General features: G+C 39.2%; 1 protein-coding gene across 1 annotated transcript in view; it reads left to right on the top strand.

Moving 5' to 3' along the window:
* Nucleotides 1-17399, top strand: part of CLMN (calmin) — a 77130-nt gene extending 59731 nt beyond the window's left edge. The window contains exons 5-13 of the mRNA XM_054828711.1: nt 209-301; nt 1442-1632; nt 3394-3587; nt 4603-4685; nt 6132-7448; nt 8465-8646; nt 10190-10250; nt 11265-11326; nt 12871-17399. Coding sequence (XP_054684686.1) covers nt 209-301; nt 1442-1632; nt 3394-3587; nt 4603-4685; nt 6132-7448; nt 8465-8646; nt 10190-10250; nt 11265-11326; nt 12871-13024 — 2337 coding nt within the window. The 3' untranslated portion in view covers nt 13025-17399. The remainder of the gene's footprint in view (nt 1-208; nt 302-1441; nt 1633-3393; nt 3588-4602; nt 4686-6131; nt 7449-8464; nt 8647-10189; nt 10251-11264; nt 11327-12870) is intronic.
* The last annotated feature ends 193 nt before the right edge of the window (nt 17400-17592 follow it).

The raw sequence follows: 17592 nt of genomic DNA, 5'->3' as shown, positions 1-17592 counted from the left end.
GGGGGCTTGAGATGAAAATTCCATGAGCAGGGTGCTTGTGATCAAGGCAAATTATCATTCAAACAAGATTTCAGTCTTGCTTTTTGGCTGGCCAGTCTGTGGCAAAAGTATTCTGGACGTATCCAGTAGTCTCAGTTCCATCCAGTGCATTTTTTGCTTTTACCTTGCTTCTTTGAATTTGGCTCTGAATTTATGATCTCTTCTACAGGTAAAGCTTGTTAGCATCGATGCAGCAGAAATAGCAGATGGAAATTCCTCTCTGGTACTTGGACTAATATGGAATATAATCTTGTTTTTTCAGGTAATAAAACTTGAATACTTTAATCATAAGTGAACAATCTTCATGGTATCAATCTATTCCAGCTGAATACTGATTTTTAAATTGATTTTTAGTCCTAAAGAACATAATTAAGAGGGCTAAACTTGAGCTTTTCCCTCTTAATATACACTAATTTTATACCTGCAGCTGCTTTCATTTTACTTCATTGGACCTATTTTGGTGTAAATAGGAGACAATTTAAGCCCTCGTTTGACTTGGACCAGAATTAGAGCTTCAGATTACTACTTTCCCTTCTCTCCTGTGCCTTCTCAGGGTTCTGCTCCAGATTCCCTGGATCTGAACCAACGTCTCGGGTTTGGTGCCAGGTCACAGTTTATTTTGAATAATCTTTTCTGGATTTGGTCCAATGTGGTGGGAAATTCCATGTAGAATCAATGATCTCTGGAGACTTACTCAACGTGGCAAAAATTCACAAGTAACGTAGAGGGCCAAATGAAAGATCTTGAAGGGCCTGGGACTGATAAAACTGATTTGAGCCTAAAAAATGATTTAGCCTCAGGCTTAGTTTAAAACTGCTCCCTAATCTACATGTATTTTGAAAACGTCCTTCTAGACAATACCAAATTCTAATGCACAGAGAGAGATGGAGGTGCACAGCACCACTTTGGCCAGAGGGACTCAAAGGCAGAGATGGTGTGACCAGAATCTGCCACGCCAGCAGCAGAGAGCACGGGAGACGTAAAAGCAGCAGAAGGCATAGTTTGGCCCAAACATCAACACTGACCAGGACAGGAGTGCTGCTGCTGGTCACCATTTCCCGACTAAAAACGTTTCACTCAAGCGAGTCCTGTGAAGAGAAAGAACAATTTCAGTTAAACTAACTTTTCTTCCAAGGACATGTTTGTTTGTTTAATACGAATTTGCTCAGTTCAGCCTTAACTGCTGCCTTGCCCTTTCTGTTTTCTGGGGTTCCAGCTGGGCTGCTGCTGGCTGTCACACCCGTGCAGTACAAGTCGAGAGTTATAACGGACAGGTCTATAATTACCTCTTAAAATTCAGTTATGGCACTGTTATCTTTAAAGTTTGCATGAAAAGAAGTGCTGAGTCCTCTGTGCAGCCGGTGTTAAACCAGAACGCTGTGTGTTTCGCCTTTTATTGCAGATCAAGGAGCTGACAGGTAACCTCAACAGGAACTCCTCTTCCTCCAGCCTGTCCTCCGGGCCCAGCGGTCCCGAGTCAGACACGTCCCACCCCAGCACTCCCAGCGTGGAGAGAAACATGGCTGTTACGGTGAAGGATCAGCGGAAAGCCATCAGAGCCCTTTTAGTCTGGGTTCAGAGGAAAACCAGAAAGTAAGCTAAGAAACCCTCGTGGAAAAATGCGTTTTGCCACCTGCCCTTTTGAAGCTGAATCCCTTTTCTCTCTCCTGCCCTGTGTGCGCATTACGCTGTGGCTTCTCCAGCTTTCGAAGTTTGCAGGCACCAGGCCTCTGCAGGGGGCTGTATCGCCTGATACAGCGGCTGCCTGACCTTGAAGCCGTGCGCATTGCTGGCTTCACGATTTCAGCGTTAAATGTTAACTTGCGCTAATCTGCTTGGTGCTGTTTAAAACAGGATCGTTCCCTCCTCTCCCTGCCCCCTGGCTTTCGTGCAGTCTATTTAATATCTTTTGCTAATTAAAGGGTAGGCGTAAACAAGGGGTGAACTGAAAAGCTGAAAAAATAAATGTATTGAAAGACTTTAGCAACAGTCTTTTAAATTAAGTAGCAGCCCTGAGGGAGCTTCTCTGTGTGCTGCAGAGTGCCGTGAAGGACAGAGCCACTATTAGAGTCCCTCTTTTCTCAGAATTAAAGAGGGGAAGGGGGTGAATCTTAGGTCACTCCTCATGATTGTGTGACATTTGGGTCCCTTTCTGTTGCTAAACACATCTCTCTCTTCTTTAATAAAAAAGCAGTTCTTTCACCAAGGCGTTTTGTCTAGTAGTGCTTTAACCTGGCAGAGTTACTGTCGGGTTAAAAAACTTTAGTGTAAGATGTCTAGTGCACGTGTAAATGCTTGGAGTGTATTTTACATATATCATTATCTGAAGCAATGACTGCCAGAGAGTTTTAAAGAGGGCGTGACTCAAACTTTTGTCTGTTGATGGATTTATATGTCCAAGTTTGCCTGTGAACACAAATGTTCTGTGTCTAGTGCTGAAGATACAAATTTACATCTGAAATACTTGGTCCTGTGGGCCACATCATGCCTTGGTAATCTCCAGCGAAGCTAAGGGTGCTTCTTGTGCAGCTAAACTTGTCCCATTGAGGTCTGTAGTTCGCTGCTACCAGTGCAGACCATAGAGGAAGCACAGTTTTAATCCCAAAATAATGCTGATAATGTCTTTCACAGGGAGGTGGTACAAGGAAAGTGAGGACTGGAGAAGTAAAGGCCATAGGCTTTTCAGTCCAGTCAGAGAGTACAAATTGAAAACATCTAATAGGAGAAAACTGTTCTTGCAATTGCACTAAAAACATAATAGCATCATTATAATCCTGTTATCCAATGACTTATGCAGAATTTTCTATTCTGGGGCTGTATTTCATTGCAAGTTTGATGGCTGTTTTTTCCTCCAAAACTTTGGGTTTCTAACACACTTGTGGTTTATACATATACTGACACCATTTGCATTTGGCAAAGCACAATTTTCTGCTATAGAAGGCCAAGTACGCAGGAATGTGAATCATTTATGCTTATGTTTTTAAATACTTAAGTGTTGGCAGTCTTCCCAAGCTATGGCATTAAAATGCTGGAGAGCAACAGAAACAGGAATCACAGAGACATTTGGTTTTATGAATGTTAAATGTGGTCGCTGAGTTCTTGAGGGCTTTGTTTTTACTAACTACTTCCTACAAGCAGATTGATGTCAGCTGTTAGCCACACCGATTCAGTTTGTGAATCCTTGTGTTTTATGGACATATTTTGTGCATTTCAAAATCCAAAAAGATCTCAAATGTGACTAGTGCAACTCAGCAACTTTACTGTTAACTTTCAGGAATCTTTGAAAACGACGATGCCTTTACTTTGGATTTTGTAACACAACCACACATGTAAACTGTATGTAATTCTGTTTAGGTACGGTGTTGCAGTTCAGGACTTTGCCAGCAGTTGGAGGAGCGGCCTTGCTTTCTTAGCTATCATAAAAGCAATAGACTCTACTTTGGTAGACATGAAGCAAGCACTGGAGAAATCGGCTCGAGAAAACCTGGAGGATGCTTTCAGCATAGCACAAAATAAGCTGGGTGTTCCTCGGCTCCTAGAACCAGAAGGTAAAACGCCTACATCAGCTTTGTTGGGTAACATTCAAACTATAATGAACTCATGAATATTGCATTGTGATACCTATGAAAAACCTCCCAGTGATTAGACTGTTGATGTGATCAGTGTGTTGGGCTGATTGATAAGAAAAATAAAAATGAATTGATCACTGGCTTGTAGTCGTATGCCTCCAGTGATATTTGTAAGCTCCTTGGGGGCAGAGATCTTCCCACAGTTTTAACTACGTACACTGGTCCTGGTTAGTGTTTAGATGCTATGTGACATCTGCGTTAGTAGCGGGCGTTAATCACCACCCTGTTGTGCTGAGAGGTGTCTCAATGCATTAGCACCATTTCGTAATGCCTACAGTCTGCAGAGACTAAGTTTGGCTCCAGGTGAAGTGTGCGAGTCTGCCATACCAGGAAAATGGGTAGGTATCTATTCAAATGTATTTGCATCTCCCATTTTTTCTTTTACAATGCATATATACACACACACATATATATTTATATATCTAAACATAAGCATATATGTATGTATAGAAGTATATGTATATAAACGGAGCTGCTTTTTGCAGGTTTTTTTACTGAACTCTACTAGACAGGTATTAGGCCCTGATTTTATGATTGAAAGCACAGATTGGTTATTTGTGCTTTCACGGGTCACCCGCTGGAAGACTGGACCATCCTGCTAAAAATAAACTTCTGTGCTGTCACTTAACAAGATCACTGTCTAGTGACAACAACATAAATGACAGTATGAAGGTGGATGAAAAGGAACCCTGATCAGGGTTCAGTATGTGTTTGGAAATAAGAAAAAATTAATGCAAATAAGATGTTGAGAACTCTTTTGAGTACCATCAACCGTGAAAAGGATTCTACCCTCTCTGCTCTGTCAGAAAAGGAAAAACATTTGTAGCTGTTATTTCTCTCATCATAAAGGCAGGATAAATGTCTGGCAATCTCTTCCTCTGCAAGACCATTTTAAAGCCGTGTGTGCTCAAGCCCCTTGCATCTGTCTCCATAGATATCATGGTGGAATCACCCGATGAACAGTCAATTGTGACGTACGTGGCGCAATTTCTGGAACACTTCCCAGAGCTGGAAGGGGTATGTGTTTACCTCTACGTCATGTCATTTTTTAATTTGCTTTGGTGTACTTGATAAAGTCAGATATTGCTGTATCAATCTTCTAGGTTTCTTTCTAAGCTATTTAAAATAAACCACAGACTCAGGCTTAATTTTTCACATTTTTCTTAAATCCAGTGAAATGGGCTTTCGTTGGCGATTGCTAAAATGCTTTAGGTAGAATTGTGCTTTCAAACATTTACATCCAATTATAACTCTCAGAGGTTAGAACTGGTTACATAGGGCTCTACTACTTTGTTATACTAGTCTTAAATAAGGCTGAAATTTATCCCTTCATCTATGATGATTCATTGGACTTGGAATTTCATTTTGACTTCTATCTTCTCAAGTTTGAGGGTCACAATCAATCTGAATTTAGCAGGTATCAGACACAAGATACCAGAGGCTGAGTCTTGTCAATGCAGCAGTCAAAAGCACTCGTTGTAAGCATGAAATAAACTGCAGCTTAAAGGACCAGGACTTTAATGCAGACTTTATAAAAAAATAAAGAACTGAGGAGCAAGCAGGGACTGACAGTGTCAGGGACTGACAAAAGTCTTTTGGAGAAACAGAGGATAAACTTATAGGGGAATTAAAGGATATGAGACAGAAAACTCAAGGAAAAATGGGAAGTCGCAGACACTGGAGAAGAGATCTGTTTAAGTTGAAAAACTGTTCTGGAGGCTGCTTGTACTTCCAGACAAACCTAGTTCACACAGTCTTTTTGATTTGAAAGGGTCCCCAAGGGACTCGGTGTCCCTCGAGTACCTGGGTATGTTTTTGTGCTAGAGTACATGCATGTAAATGATGGTTCCTACACAAAAGGCATTTCCTGTCTTTTCTTGGCTGAAGGTTCCAGTTGGTATGTATTTTGTAGCTTATAAAATTGATGGGCATTACTAAAGTCACTGGAATTAAAATTACTATAGTAATCTTTTTATTAGATTAGATGAGCCATAAGATTTGTTGGCATTAAGACTTACGGGCATTTTAATGGACAAAGAAAAAAGCCTACTTTTTTTTTTTAAAGTACAGTCTGTTGGAATGGAATAATCTAGTATATTAATATATTTCACAGTGGATTTAGTGGACTTGTTAGATTTATTTTGTTCCCAGGGTTTGGGATTGTGTCAAAAAGCCAAGTCAGTTGTCTCCACAGGTGAAGCAGGGAGAGGTGAATACATTAACAACTGAGGAGTAGGCTTGTCTGCATTCTGATCTTCCTGTACAAGTGGCTTCTTGACATTGAGTTTTGTTCAAGTCACTTGCCAAATTGGCTTCCCTACTTTCAAAATAAGTGAGTCATTAATTGGCCATTCACAAGGTAATGGGTGATGGGCTAGGTAGTTCTTCTCTCTGTAGTGTTTGGAAAAGTAAAATGGTATCTGAGGTATGATTTGTCTTTTAATGGTGTATCATCACTTACAGGAAGACTTTACGGATCCTGACAAGGAGCTTCCGATTGAGTCCACGTACGTCCACATCAAAGACACACCTTCAGAAAAGGAAGGCAAAATCTTGATTTTAAGTGAAGGTGAAGAAAACATGTATACTGTCAATCACGAAAGGAGTCACCCTGCTCCTCCAAAGGTTCATATTCATGACACCCCTGAGAGAATCCCATCAGAAACCATACCTGAAAAATGTAATGGGAAACTGAGTCAAGTGTTAGGTGATTCACAGGAGACATCTGAAGAGGAGCCTCAGAGGCCTACCTCACTGAAAATTACAGGATCTGTCAGTTTTGAATCCAGTTCCTCTTGGGAGGTTCTAAGTGATAAATTCATGCCAGGTGAAGGGGGCATATCTGATGATCCACTGAAACAGAATGATGACCTTTCTCCAGCTGTTCTGACAGATCAGAAAAATTCTGTTGACTCTTTTGAAGACTACTCTGAAGAATTAACTAAAGAAACCTCTACTGAATATGACAATGAAACTAAGAGCCTTTCTGCCAATACTTCTTCTTTGAGTCCATTATCCTGGACTTCAGGTATACTTACAGATGAATCTATAAATAAAGTAGAAGAGAGCAAACCCCAGACTTCAATTCTTTTACCAGAAGATACCTCAAAACAAGAAAATACACAAAAGTACGTTCTTCATCTTCTGAATGAGGAAATACTGAAAATTCCACAAAATGAACATACAAAGCAATCACCTGGCTTTGAGACAACAGAAACTAACCATTGTTCACTGAATGGTTCTGATCTCAAAAACCAAGAACTATCTACACAGCATGAAACATCTGATGACTCTCTCTCAGATGTGCCTAAAAATCCAGAGGACCTGGACAGCTGTGATGAAGTTGAGTCTTCAGCTGAAGTGCTACCCAGTTCTTCGAAGGTATCTGTAATACCCCACGATCTCTTTTATTATCCACATTATAATGTTCCCATATCAGCAGTTTTGAATGCTTACCTTGAGCCTTGTATTGAAGATTATGATACTGGAAATGACAAAGCTTCTTCTGAAACAGTGACGGACGTTTTACATGAGAAGGGCTTACCAGAACAGAACTACAGGGAAGATTCTCCAAAGCCAGACTTAGGGAATAAGCTAGGTGTCCCTCCATCAGAAATAGATACTGAGAACAGCAAGGAGGAAACAACAGATATTAACAGTCACATGAATTCTTCTGATGAAAAAGAAGTGCCATTACTAGTAGGAGAAGAGTTAGAGATTGAAAAAGATGGCGAAAAGGCCACCAACCACCAAGATTCCACTATTCCACAACATCCTGAGGTATTTTATTTTTTTATTACTGGCATTTCTTTGTGTATAGATGGGGGACTAGCATCTGACCTTAGTGGTTTTCATTGAGAAATATGTAAAATGTACTTGGCTTCCTGTCCCGTAACGCTGTTTGCCACAGCCCTCTACTGGAACGAATGGAATTGCAGATCCTTGAGAAGATAAGACATTAAAAGAGAGAATAAGCTCTAATACTAATAGTACTGCAAAAATGTGAATTTTAATTATGTTCTAAAGTAGTTTAAGGCTTCTGTGTAATCCCTAGGCATAAAAGATTATCAGAGAAAGTATTTTTAGTAATTTTTAATGAGATGAACAGAAAGCAATATTGCTGATATAGAAAGGATACAGGCAAAGGAAGTTTTTGTCTGAATCCAAATAAGTTTGCCTACAAAAACTTAAACCAATTTAAGTAGGATAAGTTACGTGGGTAAAATGAAGGCTTGTGTACACTGGAGAGGGAGAAAGAGGGGGGCATTTTTGATAATTATTCTGCGTATTGGATTTAGGCAATTTGCTACTGCATCTTTTCTTGCAGACACTGATTTTGAATTGTCTTATACATTTTCGAGCACAGTAACTTTAGACAGTGTTTTTCAGGAATGAGTGTCCATTTAATGTTAATCTACATGTTGCTTAGACAAGTTGCTTGGACATATTTTGGTCCTGACACTTACTAGAGTAATGAAGTCAATATGCTGTTAGCTTCAAAGACTAATTGGGGATAGATTAAAGAAAGTCTTAGCGGATTACTTCGAAGAGCCATGTCATGTCATGACTTCTTATATAAAAAGAACTGACAACTAATTGTATGTATGTTGAACTGATGATACTTTATAGCTCAAAATGATTTTCAACAAATGAATTGCTTTTTATTCTCTTTAGTGAGACTTTCAATCTCATACTACATGCCATTTAGCATCTGAGTAGGCTGCACCACTAAGATATTTGAAAGGGTGGGGAATCAGTCTTGTTGTCTAATGCAAAATGTTTCTTAATTTCAACAGGCCATAGTAGAACATCTAGAGGATTTATCAATAGCCATAAAGAATCCAGAAAACAGTAGTAATAAGGAGGAAGAAGGGGAAAATAGGATCAAAGCAGAAGACTTGCAGATCTCAGAAGTTGCCACTACTACTCTGTCACAAGAGAAACTGGAAGAAATTGCAGATTGTCAGGAATTTACCAGGTATTTCACATTAACTTTGTCTTAAATACACCTAATTGGGATGAATGCCCAGTCTTTTGAAGTGTGCCCTGTCCATCGGATGTTCCCTGTAGACTTCTTTTAGGAGCCGTGTATTGGGACTCATTGGCTTCTTCCTGTGTTTCTCTTACACATGTCAAGTGATTCAGTGCCAATGGGACTTGATTTGACTTTGCTTTACAAACTTTGCTACACAAAACCTAACTGGAACCCCAGTGCATTTTGAACATGGCAATGTTATAACTGATTTTCCAACAGAAAGAGTGTTTTGTAACATAGATGAAATAATCCATGTGCATTGTGACACTATGTAGAAGTATGACACTGTTTCATTCCAATAGATATTTGTTGGACTTCTTTTCTATGCAAAAGTGAAAAAGATTGTGGTAGGTTGACCATAGCTGGCCACCAGGTGCCCACCAAGCCACTCTCACTCCCCATCCTCAGCAGGATGGGGGAGAAAATAAGATGAAGAACTGATGGGTCAAGGTAAAGGCAGTTTAATGAAAAAAAGCAAAGGCCAATTGTGGAAGCAAAGCAAAAGGAGACCAAAACCAAAAATCAACAAAAAAACCCAGATTTATTCTCTACATGCCATCAACAGGCGATGTCCAGCCACTTCCTGGGATGCAGGGCCTCAGTAGGCGTAGTGGTTGCTTCAGAAGACGAATGCTTTAGTAACCAGTGTGTGCCTCTTCCAGCTTCCTCCTTCCTCTTAGTTTTTACTGCCGAGCATGACATCATATGGTATGGAATATCCCTTTGGTCAGTTTAGATCAGCTGTCCTGGCTGTGTCCCCTCCAAACCTCCTGCCCAGCCTCAGCCTGTTGACCTTTGGGGGGTTGGAGAAATAGCCTTGGTGCTGTGCGACACTGCTCAGCAGTACCTGAAACATTGGTGTCTTATCAGCACCGTTCTAGCTACAAACAGAAAGCATAGCGCTATAGGGGCTGCTATAGGGAAGTTACCTGCGCCCCAGCCAGACCCAGGACAGAGACACTCAGCTAATTTTATTCCACTGACTTCTGTTCTGTCCTGTGTTCTAATTTAGTTCTTAGGTAATGTATCTGAGTTGGACATGAACTGTAATTTGTTGATGCTTATCAGTATAGCACTCTGATGAATTTGAAAGAATTTGCTTAGAAGAACCCACTGTCTCCTTCAAGCTTTATGTTGCCTGCAAGGTCTGTCAATTTTTTATTTATATAGGTAGCCATAAAACCTGGGGTATACTGTCACGTAAATGTAAATGATGTCAAAGGTGCAAAAACCCTATCAGACACCATTTTTCACAAAAGATTGCAATTTGATCTCATGGATTTTTTATCATGGGACAGATTCTTCCAAAGCTATTTTTTAGAATGTTACTGATAAATTCAAGTCCATATTCTAATACATGCAACAATGCATATTTGTGGGTTTGCGTAGCTTAAAACTAGCGTGTGCAATTGCAGTGGCTCTCTTTGAAGTCAAAACAAAACTTAGCTTTATGAATTTAAAAACTTTGCTTTTACATACATTTCAGAACCAGTGACAGTGATTCCAACATTTATCTCCGAAAAAGATCTCCTAATACTGCTGAGGAGGTAAGTATCTGGAAATTTACCTATTGCTGTTTCTCTATTTCTTTTAACCTCCAAAAGTTCACATACTGTAAAAGGGTCTACTCTTTATATAAAGCTCTGTGATAATACAAAAGCCCTGTGACTTCTAATAATTTTAGTGCCAAAACCAGGCAAAGCTTTACTGAACTCTCATAAATATATGGAACTGAACCTTACTGAACCTTGAACAAACCCACAAAGGAGTACCTAACACTAAAATTAAATCTGTTGTAACTTTGAGGCTTACTTCGTCATAACTGCCTTTATTTCCTGCTCCAGTTTCTTTTAGTTTGTGCATTCTCTGTATGTATGTTGGTGTCCTGGTCACAGCCCTGTAAAAATGCTGGATGTCTCTTGAAGTGCACTTTTGATGAAAGATTGGGCTCTTTCCCTCTCCTTCATAGCAGCGGTGTATTATATTATCTCAACAGCAGCAGCAAACCCTAAAAGAATTTTAGTAGTAATGTGAAACTCCATCCTTAATGGCAGATGTGTTTCAGACTGGTTTCTTGAGAGCACACTGAGCTGTGGATTTTTATTTTGTAAATCAGAAGGGCAGCATTAGCAATCTGGGCACACTGAGCAAGGATAGCGATATGGCTCTTTCCAGCACAAAATACAATTCTGACCGTCTTGGAGTGTTAAAGAAATGCTGCCACCAAAGTTCAACGAAACGGAGGTTTCACACAGATGCTTTAGTTTTGCAATGCTGTCAGAGCTACTAGAAATATATATGACTGAGGGGAGCTTTATTCAACTGAATGAAAGCAGTTGAAAGCAAAAAAAATCTTCTTATTTCACAACTTTTTTTCCTTTTCTGTGTGTGTACCAGACTGCAGTGGCGGATGTGATGGCAAGGAATAAATTTATCAGCAAACTTTGATTTTATTTGAGCAAACATTAGACATACTCTGCATAAAATACACACACAATTACCATCTTTGTGAGATACTGAATTTTTTTTTTTATATATAATCTATTCCTCATTTGTTTAAGGAAACCTATGGCATAAACGAGCAGAAGATGACAGATATGGGTGAAAATCCATTAATCACCAGGTGAGTCGTTCCTATTCAGACAAAGCCTTTTGCTAGGAATCCGTAACTCCTAGGTACTTCTACCAATGTTACAAAGGGAAATGAAAATAATGGTAGAGACTGGCTGGATGTCTTGTGTAACAGCTTGGAGTCTGTATTTCCTACAGGTGTAAGATACAAAACTTCTTTATTGCTCGATTTCCCCCTTGACAAAAATGCTTTTTCTTGACTTGAGAGGAAAGGTTCAGCTGTCTGAGCAAGACTGTGAGCGCTTTCCCCACATGGTGGATATTTCAGACCAAGAAAAGAGTGGGAGGACTTCAAGTATGAGGCACTCTGGCAGTAATGACTCTTTCCAGGTTTGGAAGACTGTCAAGACAATGTTTAGTGTGGTCAGTGCTAGGGAAAGATGATCCTTCAGTGGAGTTCTGGCCTCTGCTAGAGCACCCATGAGTTTTTGTAATTTGTATGTGTGTTTAGTTTAGACTTAAGGTGATGGATCCTGAACACAGAGTGTGTATCCCTTTGGTATTAGGGTCTACATGTCTATAAGAAACAAGGATTGCTTTAGGTTTTACCTCTCAGTTGATACTGAATAGTATTTCCCAGAGCCTCTGGTTAAAATTATGGTTGCATTTAAATACAGAAAACACACAAAATATTATCGGGATCCAGCGTCCTGGTCTCACTTAGACTTCTGTTAAAAAAAATACATAGCTGTCACAGTTATGCCTGCTTGCAGACTGCTGATATTGAGCAAGTTTCATGTAATACTCAGGTATATATCCAGTATAATATTGGAGCAAGTAGTATGCCCCAAGCCAGAAAAAGGACTCATTAAAACAGGTGAAAAACCAGTTTTCTCCAGAAGTAGATTAAAAAAAGTCTACCAGAGGGTGATTCATATAGTATCATAAAATTATCAAATGAGAGTACCATCTTTTTAAACAAGACCTTTTTTTGTCTTTGTGAGAGCTCAGTGGTGCTGGCAGAATCCATTGGGCTTTGCCCGTATGAACCACAGCTGGAATTTTGGAAAGCTGGAACGTTGGAGTTCTCCTACAAAACCACAACTGCTAGTTGGTTTCTGGAAGTCTTAGGCTTTTTCTGTTTAATGTTCTGGTGTCTGACATGAGAAGCTCTGAAAGCAGATGATTTGGGGAAAGTATATCAAGTCAGATACAGTGTATAAGTAAAATTGTGGAAGCATGGTATGTGTTGCCCAGAGCTATGTTTACTGCTCTGAATATAAAAGGGCATCTTTTTAACTGATGGAAATCACCTTACATCAAAGGACTGTACTGTAATGGCATGCATTTAAACTACCTGAGAATTTGTCCAGAGTTTTCAGAGGATTAATTGCTATGCACCTTGGCTCCTAAGGAAACACACTGCTAAAGCCCATTGTGCACCTCCCGGTCCAGCTGGGACTCCAACTGACGAGATTGAAACGGTTCATTAACATCCTGTCTTTTCATCCACCCTCTGATCTTTACAGTAAATATTAAAAGTGAGAGTTTTTTCTTCTTTTTCCTGCCTCTTATCAAATTCTTTCCTGTTCTCAGGAAGAAAAAGGACTTGGAAGCAAGTGAGACTCCAGCACCAACTCACGAGGTTACGGTTGTTGAGCAGCCAGAGCTATTTTACTTCATCATGTTCTTCTGGGTGCTGGTCTACTGCCTTTTACTCCTTCCACAGCTTCTTAGCAACAAAGTTTGATCTCTGTGAGGTGCGGAAAAATAAAGGACGGTGGTTGGATTGCTTTGTGTATCTGCATATGAATATGTTCCTTCAGGTGAAGCACAAACAGAAATGTAGGACCTGGTATTTGTGTTTATTATCAGGTTGTCCTCAGTTCCTCTACTGTTGTGCTATGACAGTGTCTAAGCACATTTTATATTATGATAACTGTGTAAATATATATAAAAATGACCTGATTTAGTAGATGCGATTTTGTACATTTGTGCCTTGCTTTATAAGATGCTAAATAAAACCAGATAATTATCAGTAGAAATATGAACAATTCAGAGCTCTAGTCTTCAAAAATGATTCTTCTGGCTTCGTTTACTTCTGTAGGGCCTGGCAGCTGTGGAAGAGGGGTGGTGTTGACTTGCCCATGAATCTGGCCCACCTGCAAGGGCAAGGCTAGAAATGCTTTTTCACATTTCCCATGGAATTCTTTGAGAGAGATGGAGGCAGAGCAGAGCTGCAGGTGGTGGAACATGCTGACCCCAGGAACTGATTAACAATTCCAGTGGCAATCCAGTGGAGCAAGAAAATCAGGTTGAGGGTTTATTTGGGTAGGGGAGTTTGTTTTTTTAGGATTCAAATCAATTTTTGTCCTGCACCTTTTGCTATAAAACAACAGTTGGGTGTAGAGAAGTGTGAAGAACATACTTGCTAGCTGCTGGTTAGGAGGGATCATATGGGAAATCTTAGCCCAGAAATGTCTATAGAGAATACCTGAAGAAATACACTTTTTTTATGTTACTGATGGTGGCCATATTTGAAAAGATTTTCAAGATGCTTAATAATTTTATCAGCAAGAGATACCATGGCTTTTGTTTGTTCTTTGGGTTTTTGTTGTTTGTTTTTTTCTTTTTCAAAAAATACCTCACTGCTTCTGACGTTGCTTTTGCTTCTTTTTCTCTGCTGCTTTTACTTACCGCATCATGCGAAGATTTCTCTTTTTTGAAGATACAAAAAATAGTAAGTAACCTAATTTGCTGAGGTTACTGGTAAGGCACAAGTGCATGGTAAAAGGATTAGAAATATCCTTTAAGTGCCCAAATCAATAGAGAAAGAAATGACAGATGTAAAACTAAATACAGAGATACGTTGGCAGCCAGTGTTGACTTTCTAGTGCAACTGAAGAGACTTCTGTGGCTTGTCCATAGACACAGTTGAGCCACTTCTGCATCCTGTAATTTTTGTCCACATCAGTGATCACTTCAGGATATTTGATTTAGGATTTTTTCAGACAAGGTGTATCCGTGCATTACAGGGCAAAAGGGAAGTCTTCAAATTCAATTTAATAGCAGTAACTTTTCTCTGTGTGACTTTTAGTGGTCACTATTTTTCATCGGCACATTTTTAGTTTCATAGTATGCTTTATGAGACTATGTCTTGTTGCTGGTTCCACCTGAAAATTCATAAGGTTGACTGCAATGTGCTTCATAAAATGAGAGTTTTCATAATTTCACATTGAGTGACAGTTACAACACGTGGCCATAAGTTTTACATATTTTCTTTTAGCATAAGGTGTATCTCTGCCCTGGCTTAGTTTTCAGCTGAACTAATAGTACCTGGGATCAGGACACATCAGAATATATAGCAATTTATTTGCAGGTATTTAAAACCTGTTTGTAATCATGTTATCTGCTGGGGTAATCCTAACCATCCATGACACTCCATTCTTCTTTATAAGCTTTCTGTTTCCCTGGGATTTCTCTTATGAGCCGCACTTAGAATTCAGTAGCAGCAGTGCATGGCAGGAGATCTTGAACATTGAAGATAAAATTCTGAACCTCTTTAAGTCAACAGAGAGCTGAAATATTTCCTATTCTGTCCTGTCACCACTGACTAGAGCTGGATTCACCCCACGAACCTAAAATAAGATCTTTTGTGCTTGGTGAGGAACAGATCCAAACTTCCCAACTTAATTCAGTGTAAATCAACATCAGTAAAAAAAAAATACTCTTTCATCTTGCTGATGAAACTGTTCAACATTTTGAGTCATCTGATTTTGTGATGCATGAACCTGTTTGTGCTTGTTGCTGAAGACAGTGATATTTTCTTCCGAAAGAAAACCTGTATTAGAATTTTTGAAGACGCTTTCTTGAAGTAGGCTAAAATATAACATTGAAGGGCTAGTGCTTTTTCTCTGAAAAAATAAAACTTAATACAAGAAACTTTATATCCTTAGCCTGAAAACCAGTGAATACCAGCCTGGGGTACGCCACCTATTTAATAGCAGCAAGTGGCAACATACATTAGTTTGGAGCAAAAGTGTTGACAACTCTTCATTATGTGCCACATTTCATAAGCTCCTTTGGTTTATGACAACTTTTTCTGAGCCTTTGGATCTTACTCTTTGGTTCTTCCACGTTTCTTAGTCTTCAGCAGAGATTATCGGGAGTTGGATTACAGTCTCTTCATAGAACTTTACAGCTATCAAAGTTCAGTCAAGTGAAGTAAGGTCCCTTCTGTCTTCTCTCCTTCCTCCTAAGAAAATTAATCAGACTAAGGAGGTCTTTGGATGTCTCATCTAAACAACTGACACCCATAAAAAACCAGAAAAGTGAATGGGAATGCACTGATGCTGGCAACTTCATTACACAGTATTTTCTTCCAAGGGGGAGAAAACCCAGGGTTTTCTTTCTTGACTCCCACTGATGGACAGTGACTGAAACAGTGAAGTGAGCAGTTTAAATGTCAAACAGCATCCAGCAATTGTCTTGATCATCTCACACAATGTTTAAACTGATGTATGCTTTCCAGCCTATCCCTTAAGAGATGGAGATTGTTTCTTCCATACAAAATAGATAAAAAAATCCTAAATTAGTCCATGATACTTGGTATTGTTGCTTTCCATATTTGAGCTTGTTTTGTTGTGGTTTTTTCTATAACAAAAGCAGTCTAATTTACTCAGCCATTCCATGGGTAAGAAGATCCAGGTAAAGAGTTAAGTGATTATACGAGTATGGCCAACTGTGCATGAAGAGAGACTGAACTCTTTAGGAGTTTTGCTGTTACTTGGAACCACAAAAAATGGGATCAGCATAAGCAGCAGCTTCCCCCACTTTAATTGCCTTGTAAGCCTCCATCTCTTCTTCCACAACACAAGATCCAACCCCTCAATGCAAGTGCCCTGTTCTGAAAACATTGTTTACTGTTGGACTTTGTGTCCCATTCGTAGCTTAGAGTCCAAAAGCCTGATTGTGAAGCATTCACTGTGGCAAAACTTGTTTTCACTTGCTGGCTAGAGGACTGGCTTGAGGTAGTGGAGGTTTTCAAAGGCTGGTGGGCAATCTATCAGCTATCCATTTTCCAACAGATATATGCACTGTCTGAATAAGGAAGATTTTGCTGAATTTTTGCCTTGTTTTTTGAAAAATGATAAGGTTGAACTGATTGTATTTGGTATTTTGATTTAGCAGCAGAATTCTGATACACAAGGGTACCAGCACAGATCTGTTAAGGCCATTTCTAAAACCCGTTGTTGTTGAGCAAATGTGTGGGTAGCAGAGTATCGTGAAGTGTAAGTGTCAGGAAGTGCTTGAGGATCACGGGATAAAGGATGTTTGGTGTTCACAGAATCACCATTAAAGACTGGGAGACAACTGTAATGGGATGGTTCAATGTTATGTAGTCATGTCACTTAACTGCAAAGTGTTTCATTGTGATTGTATAGAAAGTGGAAGGAAAGATAGGCTGTTACAGACAAAACCCCACTAAACATTTATGGGGCAGATGTCTTAGAGTTGAAGAAATGAGTTAAACAGTCACATCATCTACAAACTGAATTGAATATAGCCTTTGCCCAATTGTAGGAAATGATAAGTGCAGAGATAGGACGAGCACAGATTACAATAAAAAAATGACAATCACTTTTCAATGTCATGAATATTTTTGATGGATTGAGCTCTAAAATGTATTTTTATTGAGTTTCTAGATTGTAATGAATGTGTCTACAGAATTTTATGCAAAGCTTGAGAGTTCAGCTGTTTTAAAATTTTTTATATAGCAGTGATTATTTTATCTATATATTTAATAGAATTGTAAAACCAATTTAAGAGTACCTGTAAAATTCTATGTATGTGATATGATTATTTATTAATTATGACTCATGAGAATGAACATTAAGCTATGCATCGGTTGTGTCATCCATTTGAAAACTGGAAACTGCGAACAGGAGAAGAGTTTTTAATGAACAGTAGACTTGAAAAACATGGGAAATGATTGAATACAGTTGTGTGATTCTTAAAGCTGCATAGCAATATGTCATTTTGTGATGTTAAACTTTCAGCTAAAGTTGCAAACTATACTGAGTGATTAAGCTACTTTCTTCCATTAAAACTTCCTGAGGCTGAAATTTCTACATGTTGATATTTGGTGTCTAAACACACTGAAATCCTCTAAGTCTTCTGGAGACTCTCAATTTACTCCAGCTCAGTATGACTGTAACTTCTTTATCCAAGTAGTGCTCCGTGGCATTTATGGGGGTACCATGCAATACCCAGGGGTTTTTTTTAGGGATTTCTGCACCAATCCCCACAGAATCAGAG

This window comes from Grus americana, chromosome 5 (assembly GCF_028858705.1).
Source record: "Grus americana isolate bGruAme1 chromosome 5, bGruAme1.mat, whole genome shotgun sequence".
Taxonomy (NCBI): Eukaryota; Metazoa; Chordata; class Aves; order Gruiformes; family Gruidae; genus Grus; species Grus americana.
The sequence above is the reverse complement of the archived record's forward strand: the minus strand, read 5'-3'. Positions and strand labels throughout refer to the sequence as shown.